This window comes from Balaenoptera acutorostrata, chromosome 6 (assembly GCF_949987535.1).
Source record: "Balaenoptera acutorostrata chromosome 6, mBalAcu1.1, whole genome shotgun sequence".
Classification (NCBI taxonomy): Eukaryota; Metazoa; Chordata; class Mammalia; order Artiodactyla; family Balaenopteridae; genus Balaenoptera; species Balaenoptera acutorostrata.
Genome location: NC_080069.1, coordinates 58,182,935 through 58,208,089, shown reverse-complemented (window position 1 = coordinate 58,208,089; position 25,155 = coordinate 58,182,935). Strand labels below are relative to the sequence as shown.

Genomic DNA, 25,155 nt, shown 5'->3' with positions numbered 1-25,155 from the left:
ACCTTGAATGTGTCAGAACACTTACATCTGCCTACAGTTGAGCAAAATCATCTCACACAGAGCGTATTTTATAATAAAGGGTTAAATATCTTATATAATTTACTGACTAGTGTACTGCAAGTGGAAAACAAAATGGTTGTATGGGTGCAGAATGGTTGTAAGTTGTAAATGGCTGTTTACTTTCATGATTTCATGGCTAGCTGGGAGCTGCAGCTCTCTGCAGCTGCTGAGCATCATGCGGGAGTATTGCACAGCATACAACTAGCCCAGGAAAAGATCAAAATTCAAAATTCTAAGTACAGTTTTTACTGAATGCATATTGCTTTCGCACCATTGTAAAGTTGAAAAGTCATTGTCAAACCATTGTAAGTCAGGGACCTTCTGTATCGTGTTCAGGATTTTTATATTTAATTAATAGGAAGAATAGGGATAAATATGTCTACCCCCTGTCAGCAACCAGAAGTTTCAGCTGGCTTTTCTATAGACCAGGCACTCTTATTTTTGTGGCATACAGCAGGATCTAGTTTAATAATACTCAGTCCTGACTGTTTAAGGAGTAAGATTTGTCCCTATTTATACAGTAATAACTATCTTTAAAATATAAGGCTAGAAAACATTAAAAGAAGATGTCTACTAAAACTACTTTTAAAACAAATTTGAATAGTACTTCTAAGACCAATCTTAAAAATTGAGTTAATTTTTAAAGACCCTGATAAAAAATTCTGTGGCAACTGTAAATCCAATCCAATCGTAAAAGTTGAGTTAACTTTTCAAAATCCTAATAAAAAAAATTGTGTGGGGCTTCCCTGGTGGCGCAGTGGTTGAGAATCTGCCTGCCAGTGCAGGGGACACGGGTTCGAGCCCTGGTCTGGGAAGATCCCACATGCCACGGAGCAACTGGACCCGTGAGCCACAACTACTGAGCCTGCGCATCTGGAGCCTGTGCCCCGCAACAAGAGAGGCCGCGACAGTGAGAGGCCTGCACACTGCGATGAAGAGTGGCCCCCGCTCGCTGCAACTAGAGAAAGCCCTCGCACAGAAACGAAGACCCAACACAGCCAAAAATAAATAAATAAATTTATTTTAAAAAAAAATTGTGTGGCAACTCTAAATCAGGTTTTAAAATATAATTAAAAATGACACTACCACTGACCTATATTACAGGTGTTTTTACCACTGAGTATGGTCAGAGTTATTTGTTGGGGCTGTAGTATGGAAATCTGAGGGCTTGAGAAATTTGCATGGAATATAGTTCCTATAATAATTCATTTAGATTTATAAAATGCATCTACTTATTATATCATAATGATATCTTAAAAGACTAAGAACTTAGTAACATATGAACTAATAAATTGGCTGGTTCCTTCGGTATTTATATAACAAATATTCATATCTTCATTTATTTATGCATTCAATATTTAAACAATATAGTTTAGAACTAGGCACTAAGCTAGGAACTGAATATGCAGTGGTGTACTGAAGAGTACTAATTTCAAACTCTAACGAGGTTTATTCTAGGGGCAGCTGCCGTGTGCTGATGAGGTGAAACCACTCTTTGGTATGCTGGATAGAAAGAGGCAAGGAAAGCTTTCAGATATGCCTGTAGGCTCATAGCTTTTTCACTTAGTTGAGGATGTTGCCTTACTGACACTAAGTTAGATTTATGAACCAACAAAGTCGTGTTAACATTCTGCTAAATAAAAACATTAGTATATAAGTATTTGTGTACATTATTTCTGAGTAGTGATATAAAACTATAAAAGGGGCTCAGGTGCCACAGGGTATTAAGCTCTTTTTATACAGCCAATCCAGCTTGTCTTTGATAGGAACCCTAGAAGTCAAGGGAAGGTGTGCAGTCATTCACTGTATGTTTTCTGTATCCTTGGCTAAATAAATCAGGAGCTTGCTGTAGGTGGGGTAGTTTTGGTCTTTTTATACTAATCTATATTCTGTATAAAATGCTGCAGCTAGGCACTCTGCTAGACACAGGTACACAAGGAGAAATAATATGCCACCCTTTTTATCAGGATCTCACAGCTTAGCAGGGAAAACAAGCAAATTATGATAAGAACTTTTAATAAGGGAATAGTATTGGCATAAAACAGGGAAAATGGCATTATGATTTGTCCGTTTGCTGAAACCAGAAACCGAGGGGGTTATAATTGATTTACTCCTCTATCTGACCTCCTTATAACAGTCCATACCAAATCTTAATGATTCCACATCACAAATATTACTAACTTCTGTATGGGAATGCAAAATATTTGCAAAGAATTACTGATGTTTTTCCTAGTTGTTGCTGAGTAGTGAACTTGTTGATGAAGGTAGTTAGAGTTGGGGGTCAATTATAAAGGAGTTTAGAATTTGTGATTAAAAACTTGTTTATTTTATAGATATAGGGAATTTTACCCTCTAAATAATAACTAAAATCTTTATTTCAGTGATCTTTTGATCATTTTTTTTAATGATGAAAAGTAAACAAGCTGTAGATCAATGGCATAACCCAGGATGGAGTACTTTTGTCTCTTAAGTTTAATATTAAATATATGTAGGTTATAATTTCACAGAATATTTTATAAAATTCAATAATAATTTCTTGAGGAGTTAAAATCAAAATATCATGGTAGGAAATTTCAGCTATTTTTTTCTTCTGCAAAGCAACTCCCTGTCTTGCTAAGCAAGAATTTTTTTTTTTCCATATGTAGAAATGAAGATTTTAGGAACTGCATTTCTCTAACATGATTTGGAAATAAAATTCCTAGCCGAAAAATGTCTGCTAATCATGACATATTTTGAAAATAAATGTATTTTTGGATAACCATTAACAACGTACAAATTACATATTAGTTTTATTTTAAAGCATACAATTCAGTGGCATTTAGTACATTTAACATGCTGTACAGTGGGTTCTTTCCATTTTTTCCTCTTCTTTCTCTTTCCTTCCCTTCCATCTGGCTAAAATATAGAAATGGTTTGTACTTTTGTTTTCTGTATAATCAACCTAAATCATGGGGGATATAATATATTTTTATTGCAGTAAAATATACAAAACGTAAAATTTACCATTGTAACTGTTTTTAGGTATAGAGTTCAGTGCCATTAAATACACTCACATTGTTGTACTACCATCACTGCCATCCATCTTCAGAACTTTTTTATCTTCTCAAATTGTAACTCTGTACCAATTAAATAATAACTCTCCATTCCCCCTTCCCTCAGCACCTCTTTCTTTTTTCTGTCTCTATGAATTTGCCTATTCTAAGTACCTCATATTAGTGGAGTCATTTTTCTTTTTGTGTCTAGTTTATTTCATTTGTGATAATATCTTTAAGGTTTTCCATGTTGTAGCTTGTGTCAGAATTTCTTTTCTTTTTAAGGCTGAGTAATATTACTCTGTATGTATATACCATGTGTTGTTTATCGATTCATCTGTTGATAGATATTTGGGTTGTTTCTGCCTTTTGGTAGAATATAATAATATTTTTGTTGTATTTTCATTGTATTTTGCTGAACAGTTAACAAGATTGTTAGCTAAGAAAAAATATCATTTTGTATTTATTGACAGATATTTCACTGAAGTAAATGGCAAGTATATTTTTGAGTTTTATTTTCTAACTCCAGAGATTAATTTTTGATGTTGATACCTTAAATGTTTTTCATACATATGAGACCACATACATATGGTATTTATTTTTTGAGGTCATATATCTTAGTCCATTTGGTCTACTATAACAAAATACCACAGACTGAGTAGCTTATAAACAACAGAAATTAATTTCTCACAGTTCTGGAGGCTGGAAGTCTGAGACCAGGATGCCAGCATGGGCTGGTGAGGGTCTTCCTCCAGGTTGCAGACTTCTTGTCTTATCCTCACACTATAGAAGGGGTGAGGGAACTCTCTGGACTTTCAGTACTAATCCCATTCATGAGGGCCCCACTCTCATGACCTAAGCACCTCCCCAAAGCCCCACATCCTAGTACCATCATCTTTGGCATATCCTTTACCAGAGCCTTGTTTACCCCTATTCATTAGAATGACCCTTTTGGGTTCTTTGTTGAGTACCCCTGGTGTTCAACAAGATTCTTCTCTCTAGCTGGTCAGAGTTCAAATGTCTCCTAGTCCGTAAGAGCTCTGGGAATAGTTCTGTTTATAGCTCTGGTTGTTCTCTGCTTGCCTTAGTGAGTTTCACACTATGCGTGTGCAACAAAATATTCAGCCACAGACTCAAAAGAGTTCTTATGCAGATTTCTGCAGTTCCTTCTCTTTGTAGCTTCCTTCTCTCTGAGTACTGTGCTTTACAAATTCCAAACATTTCAGCTTTCCCAAAGTCCAGTCTCTTTTTCTTCAACTCAGTGAAGACCCCCTCTCCCTACATCATGATCTGGCAAGTGCCTCCTGGCAGAAATCTGGACTATCCTGAGGGCTCTCTTTGTTGATTTCCTTTCTCTCAGGGATCACAGCTCTTTGTAGCCTATTGTCCAGCTTCTGAATACAGTCACCTCATATAATTTGTCCAGTAAGATGTAGATTTTGAATTGTGGTTCCCATACCAAACAGAGTATCAGAAACACCACAATAAATGGGTAATGAATGAGAGTCAGTAAACAAACAGTGTCCACCCTGTATGGGGGTGCTTGGGCACTGACTCTTTGGAAGTCAGCCACTTTCCCAACACCCATCAAGATGTGGTTTGTTGGTGCCTAGGTTGACTCAAGAACAAGGTGGTCCCTAATGTTTATAAATGCATCATAGTAAATGTAGGGACTGTGTGAATTCTTCCTAAAAAAAGCCAAACTGTAAGCGTAGAACACCTCTAAAGAAGCATGAAATAACATTTCTAACAACTGTAGCCCTGTGTTCCACTGGATTAGTGATCTGAGAGCCAAGGAAAACTAAGTTGAGATGAGCTACATCTGCTTTTTCTTCGTGGGGCCATCTTGCTACATTATGTTCTATGTTCTTAGCAAAACAAAGCAAAAACCTAATTTAGACTTAATCACTTTGTAGATGGGTATATATGTGTGTATGTATGTGTGCCCTTCCCATCAGTCTGTAACCTAAGTTGCAAATGTATAAGATCCCAATTTATAAACTCTTTATATGTGTGTATTTATGTTTATTTGAACAAAAATATAACTATATGTATCAAACTGTAAACATCAATTTTTTCAAGAAGTAAACTACTTGTTTTGTTTTTTTACTTTATATACCTTTTTATTTGAATTATTATAAGAATTGTATTTATTATTTTGTTGAGTACATAAGAGCTTAGAACTGTTATATCTTCCTGGTAAATCATTTCTTTGACTATTATGTAATGACCATATTTATCCTTAATATTGTTTTTTTCTTAGTGTATATTTTATTTTTTTATTGTGATTACATTTTTAATTTCTTTTTTTGTCCTCTTCTGGTTTGTAAATTTTTGAGGTGTTTTCCAGTCTTTAAATGTTTTTTCTTGAAATTTTAACATGGATCATTTATTTGACCATCTGAAGTTTGTCAGTATACTTCTGTTCTCCTTTAACAATACAAAGATCTTAAAATGCTTTAACTCTGATCCTTTCCTTCACCTAACATCATTTTGTTGTTCAGAATTTTAGTTCTACCTTCACTTAGGTATTATGATTGCTTTGCTTAATAAATATTTGCTTACTTCCATGTACACATTTACACGTCTTTCATCATCATTCCCTATTTTGTTTCATACATTGCTTTTGAGTTTGTTTTCTTCCTAAAATCTATTCTTTAATAGTTCTTTCATCTAGGATCTATGGATAGTAAACCATGGAATGTGGAAAACATTACTTATTTTCCATCTGACTTTTCTTGTGATATCAGAAGTCTACTGCCATTCCTGAGTTCTTTGTTAGTTGATATTTTCCTCAATCTTTTGATTTTAGAGTTGTCTCTTTTTCTTTGGTGTCCTTCAGTTTCAGTATGTTTCTAGTGTGAATATAGTTTTATTAATTCTGTTGTCAATTTTTGATACTCTCTTAATCTGTTAATTAATCTTTTTCATCGGTTCTCAACTTTCAGTCATTGTATGTTGAATATTTTATCCCCATTTTCTTAATTCTCTCTTTGAATAATTTCTACTAGATGCTTTCTGGTATTCTCATTCCAACACACTATATATATAGTTACTATTTCCTTCTGTTTGTTTCTTTGTGTTGTCTTTAATTTTACAAATTTTCATTAGCTTTGTCTGTGTGCTATTTAACCCATCCACTGAGTTTTAAATTTCAATTATTATGTTGTTATTACTATCTTTAGTTGTTTTGTTTATTAGCATTTCTAGATACAGTATTTGGTTCTTTTTCTTATTTGTCTTCTCTTGTATCATAAACCCCTGTTCTTTTTAATATGTGTTTATCACCTCTTTTTCCTTTTTATCACCATTTTTAAAACTCTGATTTTGTAAGAACTCATTTTGAATTATTCTATTATCTTTTTTTCCTTGCTGTACATTCTCCCATTTTGAATGGGGTGATATTTAGACTGTCTTTCATGGCTTTGAGTGTATTCATATTTATTCTTCTCTGCAAACCTGACTTCTTTGAGAATTATTTTCTGTGGTGGTTTTCCTCCTGTCCATTCTCTCAGTTGTAGACACCTCTCTAGTGGATGATTGTCTGCCTGAACTCTCCAGTGTACATGGCCATAAACCAGTTTTTACATTGCTGTCATTTCTTCAGGTCTCTGCGAATGTATAATGGCTCAATTTTGAAACCAGTAATATAGACTTAGGATCCTAATCTCACATGGTTGACTCTGTCTTGCTCTCAGACTAGGGTAAGAAGCCTCTTTTTAATGGAACTTCAACCAGATGAGCCCGGATATTCAGGTATTCATTCAGCAAAATTTTGTCTCCCAGCTTCCTGCAGTTAGTCCAGTTTTGTCTCTCAGCCCTGAAGGGCCTTGCACATAAACTTTCATCTCCACTCGGGTCTCAAGGTCTGAAGTCTCCATGGGCAGTATTTGATCCAGGTCTCTTGTCATGGTAGCTCAATTCCATTTTACTAGTAAGGGGTTTTTGTTTCTTTTATTTTAAATGAAAACCTTTTATATTTTGGTACTTTTTTTTTTTTAAGATTTATTGATTGATTGATTGCTATGTTGGGTCTTCGTTTCTGTGCGAGGGCTTTCTCCAGTTGCGGCAAGCGGTGGCCACTCTTCATCGCGGTGCGCGGGCCTCTCACTATCATGGCCTCTCTTGCTGCGGAGCACAGGCTCCAGACGCGCAGGCTCAGTAGTTGTGGCTCACGGGCCTAGTTGCTCCGTGGCATGTGGGATCCTCCCAGACCAGGGCTCGAACCCGTGTCCCCTGCATTGGCAGGCAGACTCTCAACCACTGCGCCACCAGGGAAGCCCCTAGTAAGGGTTTTTTGTCTTTACTTGGCATCTAGAGATTTACTCTCTTGGCTTTCAGTGATATGTATTAACAATTTTATTATTATTTTACATAGCGTATCTGTTAGAAAATGATCTGGTAACTCGATAGATGATTTTTTTAATTATACAGTTTATGTTTTACCTATTTAGCATGTTTGTTTAGACAAAGTTAAAAATCAGTTGAAACATTTTACCTTCCAGATGCTCATTAAAATTCAATTTTAATTGTTAGGATTTGTTAATATTAATATACTCTAGCTTTTATTTTACTACTGTCTAATTCATGTATTTTTAAAATATTTTTGCCGCTTTTATATGTTTGCTATATTATTCCTTAACTTACACATTTAAAATAATTGTTTATTGTGTTAATTTTCATAGGATGAATCTTCAAGAAGAATTGGATAAACTTAAAGTACATACATCTGTTGATAAAGCAACAATACAAGAATTGAATACATTTATGGCAGAGAGAAGAGAAGGTAATTTTTTGTGAGGATAAATGTTCAATGTAAGCAGTTTAAAATTATCCAGTTATTTATTTTTTAAAAATTAATTAATTAATTAATTTATTTTTGGCTGTGTTGGGTCTTCGTTTCTGTGCGAGGGCTTTCTCTAGTTGCGGCAAGCGGGGGCCACTCTTCATCGTGTCGTGGTGCGCGGACCTCTCACTATCGCAGCTTCTCTTGTTGGGAGCACAGGCTCCAGACGTGCAGGCTCAGTAGTTGTGGCTCACGGGCCTAGTTGCTCTGCGGCATGTGGGATCTTCCCAGACCAGGGCTCGAACCCATGTCCCCTGCATTGGCAGGCAGATTCTCAACCACTGTGCCACCAGGGAAGCCCAATTATCCAGTTCTTTATGTTTTACTTTCATTTTCTTCTAAGAATCTCACCCTGTTCCCTCTCTTTCCACTGCTTTACTCATTCATATCTCATTAACATTTTCACCTTTCATGAGAAAATCAAATAGAGAGAACACTTAAAAGTCAGCTTTATAACTTATTAAAATTTTTAAAGAAATATTTGATAAGGAGAAAATATTCATTTTTACTCTTCATTGACAAAGTTTTACTAGGTGTGTTTGTCCAAAGTTTTATAGGTAATATAGAGTTATTGATAATATAGAGGTACTTTCTATCAATAATTCATTTATATTTTTATATGACATTACATTTTTCTGGAAGTCATTTAGTTCTTACCTGAAATCACAATCTTAGAGCTAGAAGGAAACTTGGAGATCTGCAAATCTGAAACCTGCCTCACCCCTAGCCTGAGAGTGTTGAGTAAAAGGGGATGTATCTATTTCAACTGCAAATTATTCCTTTGTTAAAATCAAGATTACTGTATTTACAATATGACTTCAGTCCATCCTCAGATACCTCATTTAAAAAAGTAAATAAGGTTGATATGATAGAATTTCTTCTTATTTAACCTTGCTACAGCTTAATTGTTACCATTGTGCTTTTTAGGTGTTAACAATTTATACTTAATAATTCAATTAATAATTTATACTTAATAATTTGTATGTAGTATTTAAATTTTTATGTATCACTCATCAGGAAGTTGTCCCAATTACTTTGTTGTTCCAGTTGCTTTTATTTAGTTCACTAGTGAACTTGTCAAGACCAGTATTTGAATCCTTCTTTACACCATTGATTTATATCATATTTTATGCTTACTTCTTCATTGAGTTCTTTTTTTTCCCCATAGATCAAGGCAATGATCATTAATGACTACTAAGACCATTGGGTGAAAAGCTGATGGGGCCTTTTTTTTAATTATTCTTTTTTCTTTTCCTTTTCTTTTTACCTTTTGACTCCCTTCAGCCATTTCTTTTTTTTTTTAAACTTTGGGTTTATTTATTTATTTATTTATTTATTTATTTATTTATGGCTGTGTTGGGTCTTTGTTTCTGTGCGAGGGCTTTCTCTAGTTGCGGCAAGTGGGGGCCACTCTTCATCGCGGTGCGTGGGCCTCTCATTATCACGGCCTCTCTTGTTGTGGAGCACAGGCTCCAGACGCGCAGGCTCAGTAATTGTGGCTCACGGGCCTAGTTGCTCCGCGGCATGTGGGATCTTCCCAGACCAGGGCTCGAACCCATGTGCCCTGCATTGGCAGGCAGACTCTCAACCACTGCACCACCAGGGAAGCCCCAGCCATTTCTTTTATAACCTCTGGCCACTACGGATCTGTTCTCTGTGTTTCTGAGCTTTTTTATTTGTTTCTTTGTTTGTTTAGATTCCATATATGAAAGACATCATATGGTATTTGTTTTTCTCTCTCTGACTTATTTCATTTATCATAATGTCTGTGAGGCCCATCCATGTTGTCACAAATGGCAAGATGTCATTCTTTTTTGTGGCTGAATAATATCCATTGTGTATGTGTATATATGTATCACAATTTCTTTATCCTATCATCCATCAATGGACACCTAGGTTATTTCCATATCTTGGCTACTGTAAATAATGCTACAGTGAACATTGCGGTGCATATATATTTTCACGTTAGTGTTTTCATTTACTTTGGATAAATACCCAGAAATTGCTGGATCATATGGTAGGTCTATTTTTATCTTTTTGAGGAACCTCCATATTGTTTTACAAAGTGGATGCACCCATTTACGTTCCCACCGATAGTGCACAAGGGTTCTCTTTTCTCCACATTCTCACCAAGATTTGTTACTTCTTGTCTTTTTGACAACAGCCATTCTAAAAGGTATGAGATGATATCTCAGTGTGGTTTTGATTTGCAGTTCCCTCATGATTAATGATGTTGAGCATATTTTCACATATCTGTTAGCCATCTGTACAGGCATGTCTAGGAGATTCTGCGGGGTTTTTTTCCAGACCACCACAATAAAGCGAATATTGCTATAAAGTGAGTCATGTGACTTTTTTGGTTTCCCAGGGCACATAAAAATTATATTTACACTATATCATAGTTTATTAAGTGTGCAATAGCATTATGTCTAAAAAATGAATGTACCTACCTTAATTAAAAAATACTTTATTGCTAAAAAATGCTAACTATCATCTGAGTTTTCAGTGGGTCATAGTCTTTTTTGCTGGAGGAGGGTTTGAAATATTGGGAGAATTACCAAAATGTGACACAGAGACACAAAATGACCAAATGCTGTTGGAAATGACACTAATAGACCTGTTTGACAGAGGGTTGCCACAAACATTCAATTAGTAGAAAAACACAATATCTGCAAAGAACAGTAAAACAAAGCACAATAAAACAAGTTAGGCCTGTATGTCTTCTTTGGAAAAATGTCCATTTAGATCTTCTGCCCATTTTTAAATTGAATTGTTTGTTTTTTTGTTATTGCGTTATATGAGTTTTTAAAATACATTTGGATATTGGCCCATTATCAGATATATGATTTGCAAATAGTTTCTCCCATTTGGTAGGTTGCTTTTTTATTTTGTTGATGGTCTCCTTTGCTGTGCAGAAGATGTTTAGTATGATGTAGTCCAACTTATTCATTTTTGCTATTGTTGCTTTTGCTTTTGGTGTCAGATTCAAAAAATCATCCCCAAGATCTAGGTCAAGGAGTTTACTGCCTCTGTTTTCTTCTAGGAATTTTAGGGTTTCAGATCTTATGTTCAAGCCTTTAATACATTTTGAGTGAATTTTTGTATATGGTATAAGATAGTAGTCCAGTTTCATTCTTTTGCTTGTGGCTGTCCAGTTTTCCCAACATCATTTAATGAAGAGACTGTCCTTTCCCTATTGTATATTCTTGGCTCCTTTGTTGTAAATTAATTGACCATATAAGCTTGTTTTTATATCTGGGCTTTCTATTCTGTTCCATTGATGTATGTGTCTATTTTATGCCAGTACCATACTGTTTTAATTATTAGCTTTGTAATATAGTTTGAAATCAGAGCATACATGATGCCTCCAACTTTTCTTCTTTCTCTCATTGCTTTGACTATTTGGGGTATTTTGTGGTTCCATCAGATTTTTAGGGTTATTTGAATTTGTTTTTTTTTTGAAAAACGCCATTGGAATTTTAATAAGGATTGCATTGAATCTGTAGTTTGTTTTGGGCTGTATAGACATTTTAACAATACTGGTTCTTTCAATCAATGAGCATGAAATATCTTTCCATTTATTTTTGTCTTCTTCAGTTTCTTTCATTAATGTCTTGTAGTTTTCAATACACAGGTCTTTCACCTCCTTGGTTAAATTTATTCCTAGGGATTGTTTTCTTAATTTTTCTCTGATAGTTCATTCTTAGTATAAAGAAATAGAACAGCTTTTTGTATATTGATTTTGTATCCTGCAAATTTACTGAATTTGTTAGTTCTTACAGTTATTAGCAGTTCTAACAGTTTTTGATGGAGTCATTAGCGTTTTCTATATCATGTCATCTGCAAATAGTGACAGTTTTAGTTCTTCCTTTCCAGTTGGATGCCTTTTATTTATTTTTCTTGCCTAAGTGACTGTCTAGGACTTCCAATACTATGTTGAATAAAAGTGGTGAGAATGGGCATTTTATCTTGTTCCTGATCTTAGAGAAAAAGCTTCCAGCTTTTCCCCATTGAGTATGATATTAGCTGTGGGCTTGCATATATGGCCCTCATTATGTAGAGATAGATTCCCTCTGTACCCAATTTTTTGAGGGTTTTAACCATGAAAGGATGTTGAATATAGTCAAAAGATATTCCTACATCTGTTGAGATGATCATATGATTTTTATCCTTCTTTTTGTAATGTGGTGTGTCACATTGACTGATTTACAGATGTTGACCCATCCTTGAATCGTTGGAATAAATCCTGCTTGATATTAGTGTATGGTCCTTTTAGTGTATTGTTGAATTTTGTTTACTAATATTTTGTTGAAGACATTATATCTATATTCATCAGGGATATTGGCCTATAATTTTCTTTTCTTGTGGTGTCCTTTTCTGGTGTTGGTATCAGGATAATACTGGCCTTGTGAATTGAGCTTGGAAGAGCTCCCTCCTCTTACATATTTTGGAAGAGTCTGAGAAGAATTGGTATTAATTCTTCTTTAAATATTTGGCAGAATTCATTAATGAAGCCGTCTGGTCCTGATTTTTGTTTGCTGGGAGGTTTTTGATTACTGATTCAATCTCCTTATCAGTTATAAATCTATTCAGAGCTGGTTCTTTAAAAAGATAAATAAAATTGACAAGCCTTTAGCTATACTTACCAAGAAAAAAAGAGAGAGAACTCAAATAAAATTTAAAAAATGAAACAGGAGATGTTACACCTGATACCACAGAAATACAAAGAATCATAGGAAAATATTTTTAACAAATATTTTCCAACAAATTCCACAACCTAGAAGAAATGGACAAATTCCTAGAAACATACCACCTACCAAGACTGAATCATGATGGAATAGAAAATCTGAACAGAACAATTACTGTATGTCTGTCTGTTTCTCCCATTAGGTCTCTTAATATTTGCTTTCTATATTTAGGTGCTCCTATGTTGGTGCATGAATATTTACAAATGTTACATCCTCTTGTTGGACTGACCTCTTCATCGTTATATAATACCCATCTTTGTCTCTTCTGACAGTCTTGTCTTAAAGCCTATTTTGCCTGATGTAAGTGTAGCTACTCCAGCTTTCTCCCGGTCTCCATTTGCATGGAGTATCTTTTTCAGTCCTTTTGTGTTCAGTCTGTGTGTGTCTTTAAATCTAAAGTGCATCTTTTGTAGGCAGTATATAGATGGGTCTTGTTTTTTTATTCATCCAGCTACTCTATGTTTTTTGTTTGGAGAATTTAGTGCATTTACAGGTAAAATAATTGTTGACAGGTATGTGTATATTGCTTTTTTGTTCATTGTTTACTGGCTGTTTTTGTAGTTCCACCCTCTTCCTTTATTCTTCTCCTACTCTCTTCCTTTTTGTTTTGATGACTTTCTTTAGTGGTATAAATATACTTATATTCCTGTCTGTTTATCTTTTGTGTGTTTATTGTAGGTTTTTGCTTTGTGGTTACTAGGAGACTTACATATAACATCTTATATCATGAGGTATAAACATTAATAAATTTCTGGTTTTCTCTTGCTAATCTGTCTTTTATTATAGAGGTCTGACGTAAATTGACAGAAACTTAACTTTTTAAAAATATTTTATTTTATGTTGGAATATAGTTGATTTACAATGTTGTGTTAGTTTCAGGTGTACAGCAAAGTGATTCAGTTATACATATACATATATCCATTTTTTTTCAGATTCTTTTCCCATATAGGTTATTACATAATACTGAGTAGAGTTTCTTGTGCTATAACACTAGATCCTTGTTGATTATCTGTTTTATATATAGTACTGTGTAAATGTTAATCCCAAACTCCTAATTTATCACCCCCTACCTTTCCCCTTTGGTAACCTTAAGTTTGTTTTTGAAGTCTGTGACTCTGTTTCTGTTTTGTAAATAAGTTCATTAGTATGATTTTTTTACATTCCACATATAAATAATATGATATTTGTCTTTCTCTGTCTGACTTACTTTACTTAATATGATAATCTCTAGGTCCATCCATGTTGCTGCGAATGGCATTACTTCATTCTTTCTTATAGCTGAGTAATATTCCACTGTATTTATGTACCACATCTTCTTTGTCCATTCCTCTGTCGATGGACATTTAGGTTGCTTCCATATCTTGGCTATTGTACATAGTGCTGCAGTGAACATTGGGGTGCATGTTCTTTTTTTTTCTGGTTTATCCCACTTTTAATAATATTAAGATTAATTAGGAACTTCAGGTGGTTTCAGCCTAATCCCTCTATTATTAAATTCCCAATCAATGTTTCATTTAATGGTTTTAGCGTCCATTCGTTATTGTTACCAAATTTCATTATTTCATTTGGGGTTGCAACACAGCAATTTTCTGATTTTAGCATTTTTTGTGCACTTTTTATCTGGAATTCTATAAAGAAGAATATGGATAACTATTTGGTTATCCTGAAATACAGTTTGTACAGGAAAGGCAGGAAAAATCTTGATTATTCCTTTTTACCAATTTTCATTTGATGACCTAGCATCCTCCAAAGGTGATCAATGAGTTGGTGGCTTTTGTTAGTGTTAGAAACTCAGAACTTTTGTTGATATATTTAAAGTTTTTTTTATCCATTGAAGGCATTATTCTTTTTGATATTCAGATTGTTCCATCTTAGATCAGTGGGAGCTTTCATAGTATATTTTGTTTTGTGTATTTTTATTTATTCTGGATTATTCTTTTTGTAAAGTTTTTATTGGAGTATAGTTGATTTACAATGTTGTGTTTCAAGTGTACAGGAAAGTGAATCATTTATACATATACATATATCCACTCTTTTTTAGATTCTTTTCCCATATAGGCCATTACAGCGTATTGAGTAGAGTTCCCTCTGCTATACAGTAGGTCCTTACTAGTTATCTATTTAATATATAGTAGTGTGTATATGTCAATTCCAATCTCCCAATTTATCCTTCCCCCACCTTTCCCCCCAGAACCATAAGATTGTTTTCTACATATGTGACTCTATTTCTGTTTTGTAAATAAGTCCATTTGTATCTTTTTTTTAGATTCCACGTATAAGTGATATCATATGTTATTTGTCTTTCTCTGTCTGACTTCACAAAGTATGACAGTCTCTAGGTCCACCCATGTTGCTGCAAATGGCGTTATTTTGTTCTTTTTATGGCTGAGTAATATTCTGTTGTATATATGTACCACATCTTTATCCACTCCTCTGTTGATGGGCATTTAGGTTGCTTCTGTGTCGTGGCTATTGTTAATAGTGCTGCAGTGAACCTTGGGGTACATGTATCTTTTCGAATTATGGTTTTCTCTGGATATATGCTCAGGAGTGGGATTGCTGGATCATATAGTAGTTCTACTTTTGGTTTTTTAAGGAACCTCCATACTGTTCTCCCTAGTGGTTGTGCCAATTTGCATTTCCACCAACAGTGTAGGAGGGTTCCCTTTTCTCCACACCCTCTCCAGCATTTATTGTTTGTAGACTTTTTGATGATGGCCATTCTGACCAGTGTGAGGTGATACCTCATTGTAGTTTTGATTTGCATTTCTCTGATAATTAGTGATGTTGAGCATCTTTTCATGTGCTTTTATGGCCATGTGTATGTTTTCTTTGGAGAAATGTCTGTTTAGGTCTTCTGCCCATTTTTGGATTGGGTTGTTTGTTTTTTTGATATTGAGTTGCATGATCTGTTTTTATATTTTAGAGATTAATCCCTTGTTGGTCGCTTCATTTGCAAATATTTTCTCCCATTCTGTGGGTTGTCTTTTCATTTTGTTTATGGTTTCCTTTGCTGTGAAAAAGCTTTTAAGTTTAATTATGTCCCATGTGTTTATTTCTGGTTTTATTTTCATTACTCTAGGAGGTAGATACAAAAAGATATTGCTGTGATTTACGTAACAGTGTGTTCTGCCTATGTTTTCCTCAAAGAGTTTTAAGTATTCAGTCTTAAATTTAGGTCTTTAATCCATTTTGAGTTTATTTTTGTGTATTATGATGTTAGAGAATGTCCTAATTTCATTCTTTTACATGTGGCTGTACAGTTTTCCCAGCACCACTTAGTGAAGAGACTGTTTTTTCTCCATTGTATATTCTTGCCTCCTTTGTTGTAGATTACTTGACCATAGGTGCATGGGTTTATTTCTGGACTTTCTATCCAGTTCCATTGATCTTTATTTCTGTTTTTGTGCCAGTACCATACTGTTTAGATGGCTGTAGCTTTGTAGTATAGTCTGAGGTCAGCGGGTTTGATTCCTCTAGCTCTGTTTTTCTTTCTCAGGATTGCTTTGGCTATCTGGGGTCTTTTGTGTTGCCATACAAATTTTAAAATTTTTTGTTCTAGTTCTGTGAAAAATGCCATTGATAATTTTATAGGGATGGCACTGAACCTATAGATTGCCTTGGGTAGTATAGTCATTTTGACGATGTTGAGTCTTCCAATCCAAGAACATGGTATTTCTTTACATCTGTTTGTGTCATCTTTGATTTCTTTCATCAGTGTTTTATAGTTTTCTGAGTACAAGTCTTTTGCCTCCTTAGGTAATTTTATGCCTAGATATTTTATTCTTTTTGATGTGATGATAAAAGGGATTGTTTCCTTAATTCTTCTCTCTGATCTTTCATTATTAGTATATAGAAATGCAAGAGTTTTCTGTGTATTAATTTTGCGCCCTGCAACTTTTGTTGGTGTCTCCCAACAACATTTTTATATCCAGCTTGTGTTAAGTAGAAGTGAAATATAAAGGAAAATAGATTTATGGGGAACCTTATGCAAAGGGGCTTGTTATGAATAACAGAAAATAATCCTCTCACCTCTATCACTCATGAAATTCCAAGGACTTTAGAAGCTCTGTGTGGGGAGCCAGGGAAAAAGACCAAATATATATTTCTTACTGTATGTTACGGCAAGTACCCTCTAAAGTAATATATTCACTTTTCCTAAAAGTGAAGAAAAAATAGTAATATTGATGCCAAAAACTCAGCCTCTGTGCCCTGGTGCCCAATTGAATCTCAGAGACAGAGTTTTGGGTGAAGTAGAAAAGAATAGCTCTATTGCTTTGCCAGGGAAAGGGGGACACAGTTGGCTCCTGCCCTTGAAAACCGTGTGTCCCAACCTGGGAGGATTTGGTGAGGACTTTTATAGCAATAGTTCAGGGGTGAGTTTGCCGATAAGATTAGGGTGTGTGCAGGACCTGCACTCCTTTAATCTGGTCTCAGGCCATCTCTTGATGAGCTTCTATGGTTCTTTTAATCTGGCCTCAGCGGGTCTTCTCTGGAATGAAGAATGCTAACATCTTCCATTTGTTGGGGGTTTTAGTTCTGTAAAGAGCTTAAAGATACTGTTGTGTGTATCCCTTGAGGTGAAACCAGGATCCTGCCACAAGGCTGCAGTATTGTTCCTTGGCTGCTCCTCCCTTGTCTCTGCATCCCCTCCCTTCTGTGATTAGCAACTGTTTGAATCTGCCCTTTGGGACTCAGGGAAGGTTATGGAGGCTGGAGTCTGTTCTCTACAAACAAGGAACGGGGGACGCAGAAAGGCTTTCATACCCAGGAGCCTCCACAGGGTCCTGCTCAGTTTCAATATTTTTTAGGAAATTGCCAATACACAAGATACCTATTCTCCTTTCTTTATATCCCAAGTTGATACAATCACAAACAGACCTTTAAGACAGTGTAGGAAGCATCATATTAAGATGAGTAAAAATATAATTGTAGGGGAGGAATAAGAATTTTCCTTCTACCCTTCTGAGTTCTTAGCTGAAACCCCTATAATAAAAGACAGATTAGCAAGAGAAAACCAGAAATTTATTAATGTTTATACCTCATGATATACACCTGGAAGAAACCCAGGGAAGAGTGAGTACTCAAAGAGGTGGCTTTAGAATTCAGGATTACATACTGTCTTAATAGGGAGAGAGGAGGAGGGATGTAGGCCTCTTAGGGGAGAGTAAATGATTTTAGAAAAGATGAATGGGCCCGTAGAAGACTAGCTGAGAGGAATGATAGTTTGTAATAAAGCTTGTCTGGGTGTAGTGTGGACTTCTAGTTTCCTCTCCTGTGATAAGAGTTAATCTTCTCTGGTTGATGAAACTTTAGAGGAGTGGGTAATAACACTCAAGTTCTTTCTGGAGGGTCTTCTGGCAGATAAGGGGAGTTCAGAGAAAGCCTCTCCCTGCATTTGCAGCTTTTTAAGTTCCTACTGCTCAAAATAATCAATATACCAAAGTGGCATATATTAGGCTGGCATATTCTGCAACCTCTTATAATGATAATAGATTTTTAATAATAATTTGTTAAAATAGCTAAAAGAGAATCTAAAAGAAGGAGAAAAAGTTGCAGAAGAACTTACATTAATTTATAATGTAATCTAGGAGAATTAAGGGGACCAAAAAAACATAAGCAATAGAGAAAAATGTTTAAACAACTATGAGTAAGCAAAGTTAAAAGTTAAGAAGAAAAAGTGGAGAGAGAAGAAACTCCTGAGAAAGAATATAAATCAGAACGAATTTGTATAGTGGTAAAAATAAAAGTAAAGCATTTAAATCCACAATTTTTAAAATAAATTTCCAGTAAGGTGAAGCATATTCTCACACATCCACCAAAGGACAAAAACAGAACTGTACATTTCTAACTAGGTCCTCTTGGTTCACTTCCCAAATCCTGAGATCCTTGAAGGGAAAGGGAATCAAGGGGCAGAGAGTTGGGTCTTTGTTCCTCTCCATGGCCTGGGCCTAGCTGCCATGTATTCTTTATAAAACGTGTGAAGGTGAGAAACAAAGTTTTCAACAGAAAACCACAAGTGAACATGGTCTTCCAGTCCACCAGGGAATCTTGCACACACCTAGGAGCACAAAAGCAGCAATCAAATTCATTTTTAAATCAGTCTTCAACATTTATATTGTTGGAGTTATTTAGCTACTTTTAGCACTCTACAGTCTTTGAATATGGAACTATTTTCTTATTTTTAAGTGTAAATATTTTACTTAGAGCTATAGCAGATATTTAAATGACTAGAACAGATGAATTGTATTTGCATATTATTTCTATATTGCTGAAAGAGTTTTGTAAATGAATTCAGCACCATGGTGTTAAGGGACTAGAAAAAGAAACTTGGGAACCAACAGATTATCATCAAGATAAAGGTACATATTCCCCAGGTGGCAAATTCTACCTATTCTAGCTTTTATTATCCTTAGGATAGTGTTCTATTTATTTCAGGAGTACAGAAGTTTTAATTGGATATGTCATGTTTCAAAGACAAAAGAAATGCCTAATTCACTCTAACAAACTTGTTAGTCACTGTTTATACCAAGAGGATTTCTACTCTACAGAGAATAATATTGTTTTCTTTTTTTCTTTGTTGATAAATCAAAGTTTCATACTGACCTACAGCAGCCAAGCATACTTTAAAGCAAAATCATCCCAGACTAACACAGATATGTATCCTTTTAGCTTTATGCATTCTTTTTGCCCCCTTTTTGATTCTTTGAGAAATGTGTATTTCAAAAATAATTCAGTAAGAAAATATTAAATTTGTCACCGTAATTTATCTTCTAAGAAAAAAATATTTATAGGTTTTAATGTATTTCAATTCTGATAATATTAACTGAATTTTATGATTTTTTTTCCTTTAATGTTGTTATGTTGTTTATACAGTTTTGCTTGTTTGAAGGGGTTTTATTAGTCAAATGCCTGGGCAGTGTAGGAATGATTTGTAGGAACAACTTTACCCATTACCTGGGTTTCTATTTGTTATAAAGTCAGTTTTTCTGGAAATGTGATTTTTATGCTTTACTCTGCCCAGTGCATGATCTTTTACTTTAAAGAAAGGTGGTGGTAGGGGCTGTTACAGTTTCAGTCTATCCTAATTCTGTTACTGTTTGCTTTGTTCAGCAATCACTCTGATCCTCCTGGCAGGGAACAAGATCCAGAGAACAAAACTAGTAGTGACTGTGTAGATAAAAAGGCAGTGAATTCTGCTTTTAAGGCAAAGGGGAATGATCTACAAAAGAATGAAAATGGGAATAAAAGTACAGCATTGTTAACCTGCAGATCTGTTATACCTTTGAAAATCTTATGCTGCAAAAAAAAGAAAGGGACACTACAAAGATACATAATTGTGTGACTGAAAATCTTGAAAAAGGTCACCATTCAGTTACTGGCCAAATACTTGACAATAAAATAGACTACGTTTTTCATAGTTGAGAAACCATACACCCCTTTTTCTTAAAATGACAGGACAGTGTTTCAGCAGTATATGAGGTACCATAATATATTATTTATTCTCTGCCAGAAGAACTCTTTAGATACGGTGAAGATGATGGGGTCAAGAAGAGTACTCCAGAGAAGAATTGGAAAGAAATGTCGGAGCAGACATTGCAGAAGGTAGTCTAATCTTTATGATATTGAGCTGAGCAAGTTAAATCTGAATTTTAACATAAAGGATTATATTTTAAAACGACGCCTCATGAACTTAAACCTTGTGTGAATCCTTAATTTAAATTCATAATTCAAAATCATTGGCTTACAAAAATGGGGTTAAAAAAATCAATGTTAGTGAAGTAAATGTGGAAACACGCTTGTGTTGACGTAGGTTTAAAATATTTTCAAAGATAAAAAGAATGATAACAATAGAAAGTATAAAAATTTACCCTCTATGTGTTTATTAGCTATAACTTAACTATTTACTTTAAAATAGAACTTGAGACTTTCTCTGTTACGTTTCAAAACACATACAGATGTACAATATTTGAACTAAAAAAAAGCATAGTTTTAGCTTTATGCAGTAAAATGGTAATATGTTTATAATTTTAATTTTAAACTTGAAAATTATACATGTCTCATCTCATTTTAGATAAAAATTTATGCCCATATGATTTGGTATAGCTCTCCCTGTTTTAATAGAACCACTCTGTATAAACCCTATACTCACTTTACAACATGGCTATCTTTAATAGTAAAATGTTATTTAAAAATCTTAACATTTATCTTTACAATTTTATACTTAATTTACATTTTTGTATATAAATAACATTGTCATCAATTTCAGTTAAGTGGGCTTGGTTTTATTTTAATACTTTTTGTTATTGTTATAAAAGAACTATTCTTAGAAAAAGCTGGCAGTGTACAGATATATAGACAAAAACATTAATGTAGCTACTTACATTTTGTATGTCTGTGAATTGATTCATAGGAAATCTAGTGATATACAGCAGATGATGTGATTGCTTATACTCCTAACACTTGCCATATGCTCAGGTAACAGAGGCCGTCATCTCATTATTACTGAATGACACATATCAGTTTCATATTATAACATAAAGAACAAGAAATGCTCATGTTCATTTATCTTAAGATAAAATAAGTAATTGAAATAATGTATGTACTACCAGCTAGAACGTGATACAGTTTATAGCAATTTATCTTTTTTGTTTCAGAACAATATTCTTTTTTGCCAGGTTTTGTATAATTTTTATTTCTGTGGGTATATTGTACTACACTACTACTTACTACGTTAGGGTAGAAACCTAAAGAAGTTTATTATTTCATTCCAACTGCCATAAATGATATGGAGGAGGAAAGGAATTTTTCCTCGATTCTTTTAGGTTCTCAGATGAGATGTCCCCTGTAATAAAAAGACAGATTAACAGGAAAAAACAAACAGAAGTTTAACAACAGGCATACCTTCTGTATACATAGGAGATGCCCAGAAAAATTGAGTAACACCCTGAAATGGTCCAAGCCATCACGTTATATACCTTCCTCAGCTAAAGACAAGAAAAGATGTCGGGGCTGGGCAGTCAGTTACTACTCAGTTTGCAGAGCCTCTCCTGTGTCTGCCGTTTCTTAAAAACAACCAACTCAAGATAAGACGTATGTCAAAGAGACATTTTGGGGTGGCAAAATTCTGCTCACCTTCATTGACTACTACCATAGTAGATCCAGAAAGCCATTTTAAACCTTAAAAGCCAACAGAAATTGTTTTCATTGGACCATGTGTCAAATTAGTGTACTAATTTGTCACTGTTTTTTAAAATATTAACCCAATGCAATTGTATGAGTCATGATTTAACCCCTTTAGTTGAGTTCCCTTATTTTAGAAGAATATATATGAAATTCATTCAAAATGGGTTTAAAAGACAGTAAAAACATGAAAACAATATTTGTATAATACATAGTAGAAATGAAACATATAAGTAGATCCTTTTTAAAATAATGTCTTAACATTTCACTCTGTTAAGGGATAAGTTGTGTCCCCCACCCAAATTCTTACGTCAAAAGTCCTAATCCCCTGTATCTCAGAATGTGACTATATTTGAAGATGGAGGTCTTTAAAATTTTAATTAAGTTGAAATGAGGTTATTAGGGTTTAAGCCACCCAGTCTGTGTACTTTGTTATGGCAGCTCTAACAAAGTAATACACAAACTTTAAAAAGGTCAGGTGTTTTATTTCAGTTTTGAAAGGAGCCATCTTTTTGGTAAATTAAATGCTCAGTACTGGACTTAAGATGATCTAATAGCACACAAACCAAATGCCTTTAACAATTCCTCAGACTTTCATTTTCAAATATATATTGAAATTTTCCTTTCTATTTTTGGAGAGGTGAAATCAGTTTGACATTTTTTTGAGAGTATACCTTGAATAACACTTTAATATGTGCTATGGACTTTCCCTTATCAAATTCTTTAGAAGTAGTATCTCTGTTGTCCTCCATTTTAAACTTAAATGCAAATAATTTTGACCAGTTCTTATGATTAAACATAGATTCACATTAGGCAGTTAACAGACTTTAAACATTTTAAACATAACAGACCTTAAAAAGGTACTTTTCAATTGGTATCTAAAATTTTCATGAGTTGTACCCAATCTTAAAATAAAAAAATAATGCCAATTTCCAAAACTGAAATCTCAAATTTAAGATGTTTGTTACATTTCTTCATTATATTTTAATCAAAAGTATAAAGTTGATTTAATAGCTAATTCAGCAATATTTAGTGCAAGTAATTATATTTTAGCTCAAGTAATTTTATTAAGTAGCTGTTATGATTAACAGTAATAGAGACAATAATGATAATGATGATGATGATGATGATGATGAACCGTTTAGAACTTACCGTTTACTGAGAATTGTGGTATATGATCATATTTAATGCTTGTAACCTGCAAGATAGCTGTTACTATTCCCATTTCACAGATGAGGAAACTAAAGGTAAAGTAGGTTAAATATTTTACCAGGTAAAGCAATCAGAGCTAGAAGTGAGATCCAGACCAGGCTCAAAATTCAATTTCCCCTAGACTGCACTGCTTCTTACTAATATGTTTATATCACCACTGTCAAAATCATTTTTTAAAGGTATAATTGTTTATTTTCATAAAATAATTTTTAAAAATACAGTCCCTTCTATTCACTCCACCCTGGAATCTAACATGCTAAAATATTTTAAAGTATATTTATGAAAACTATGCTGTTTGGTGCAGTGATTAAAAACCACTGGGAGAAACCAAAGAGAAAAAGGTGATATTCTTTTTCTGCTTGTAGTATTTTTTAGTAAATGGAGACTATAATTTGGTGATAGAGTGATTTGGAAAAAGTAAAAATGGCCATGTATTCCTGAACACTGTATTTTTTGTCACATTATCCAGCTCTCCAATAAAGTATTTGCATTGAGAAGGAACAACAGAATTTGTTTCACAGAAATATACAGAGGTCTACAATATTCTGGTAAAAACTCATATACCTCTATTTCAGGTCAAGAGTAAGCCCTACAAAGACATAAGTCCAACAGTAGGGAGTATATCATACTATGGAAAAAAGTGATTAAAATTAGCTGAGATTCTCCATATTGTGTTGGGAAATATCCATGTCCCAGGGCAGCATAAACAATCGGTAAATGACTGTTGAATTAAATGAAGGGGGTTGAACTCACAAGAAGACTAAGGGTGCAGAAGGATCAGAGGTGACTGAAACTCACATTAGGAATCAACTTAGATCTTCACCATCATGAGTCAAGTCCAGTAAACTGGAAAGTTTTAAGAGTATGCATAAGTTTTTTGTGTATTTCTGGAATATTATTTTAAATCATTGGTTGTCAGTGTATCAATAATGTTTTCTCCTTTGAAGAATTTGTTTTAAGGTATGAGTCCATATAGTTTTTCAATCATTGTATTTTTTTGTCACATTATCCAGCTCTCCAATAAAGTATTTGCATTGAGAGGGATCAATAGAATTTGTTTCCCAGAAATATACAGAGGTCTACAAGTAGTCTGGTGCAAATTCATATACGTCTATTCCAGGTCAAGAGTAAGCCCTGTTAAGACCTATAAAAGTTTCTTGCTTGACTCTTTCTTTCTTGACCCTAGTTCTTTGTTCATTTTCCACATATATCTGGGAAAGTCTTCTTCTCCAGACGGCTTGTGGAATAGTGAGACGGGCACAAAATCCTGAACTTGAATCCCAGTTTAAACCAGGAAATGTTTACGTCTGTGTGTTAAGTTTTCAGAGCTTCCATTTCCTCTTCTGGGAAGATAGTTATCGGCTCTACTTACCTCACCTGTTTTTGAGATTATCAGAAGAGATTGTGTTTATTAAAAATTTTTATAAATGGTAAAATGTACTATAAGGGAACAAAATTTGCCACTCCAAAAGTCTCTTTGGCATATGGATTATTTTGAGTCAAAAACAATCAGGGCCCAAAAGACTCAGGAAGAAACTTTGACCTTCCACCTGACTGCCTAAGAGAATGAAGATAGAGGACCTATTCCAGGAAGGGAACTATCACCATAGATAACTATAGTATAAACTAGGTGTGTGTTGTCAGGGAAGAATCTAGCAAATTGTCTGTTAAAATTCCTCTCTGTGTCCTATTGTCTCTGCATGGTTCAGCAAACATTTGTTTACCACGAATTTGTTTTTCCATCTCCTTGTTAATTGCCTTCCTCCTAAACCACTAGCGCCAACATCCTCTTTTCTCTTTAGCTGAAAATGGTATTTAAGGAGAGGAGGGTTTTGGCCATTTCATTGAGTTACTGTGTTTTCCTGGGTCTCTCCCATGTACACATGTTATAAAACCTTTGATTTTCTCCTGTTAATCTGTCTCATGTCAATTTAATTCTTAGACCAGCCATAAGAACACAGAAGGGTAGAGAAAAATCTCTTCCTCCGCAACAGTGCTTTACAAACAGTATTGAATATTTTTCAAGATTTAAGTTGAAATCAACTCCTCCTTGAAATTTTTGTACTCATGGCTT

General features: G+C 34.4%; 1 protein-coding gene across 5 annotated transcripts in view; it reads left to right on the top strand.

The window, feature by feature from the left end:
* The window catches only part of CNTLN (centlein), a 341,438-nt gene that overhangs the window by 208,392 nt on the left and 107,891 nt on the right, over window positions 1–25,155 (top strand). For 4 of the 5 annotated variants that reach the window (XM_007176785.2, XM_057548126.1, XM_057548127.1 and 1 more), the window contains 2 exons: window positions 7,778–7,878; window positions 20,200–20,291. In XM_007176785.2, the coding sequence (XP_007176847.2) occupies window positions 7,778–7,878; window positions 20,200–20,291 (193 nt within the window). The remainder of the gene's footprint in view (window positions 1–7,777; window positions 7,879–20,199; window positions 20,292–25,155) is intronic. The other variant, XM_057548125.1, reaches the window with a different exon arrangement.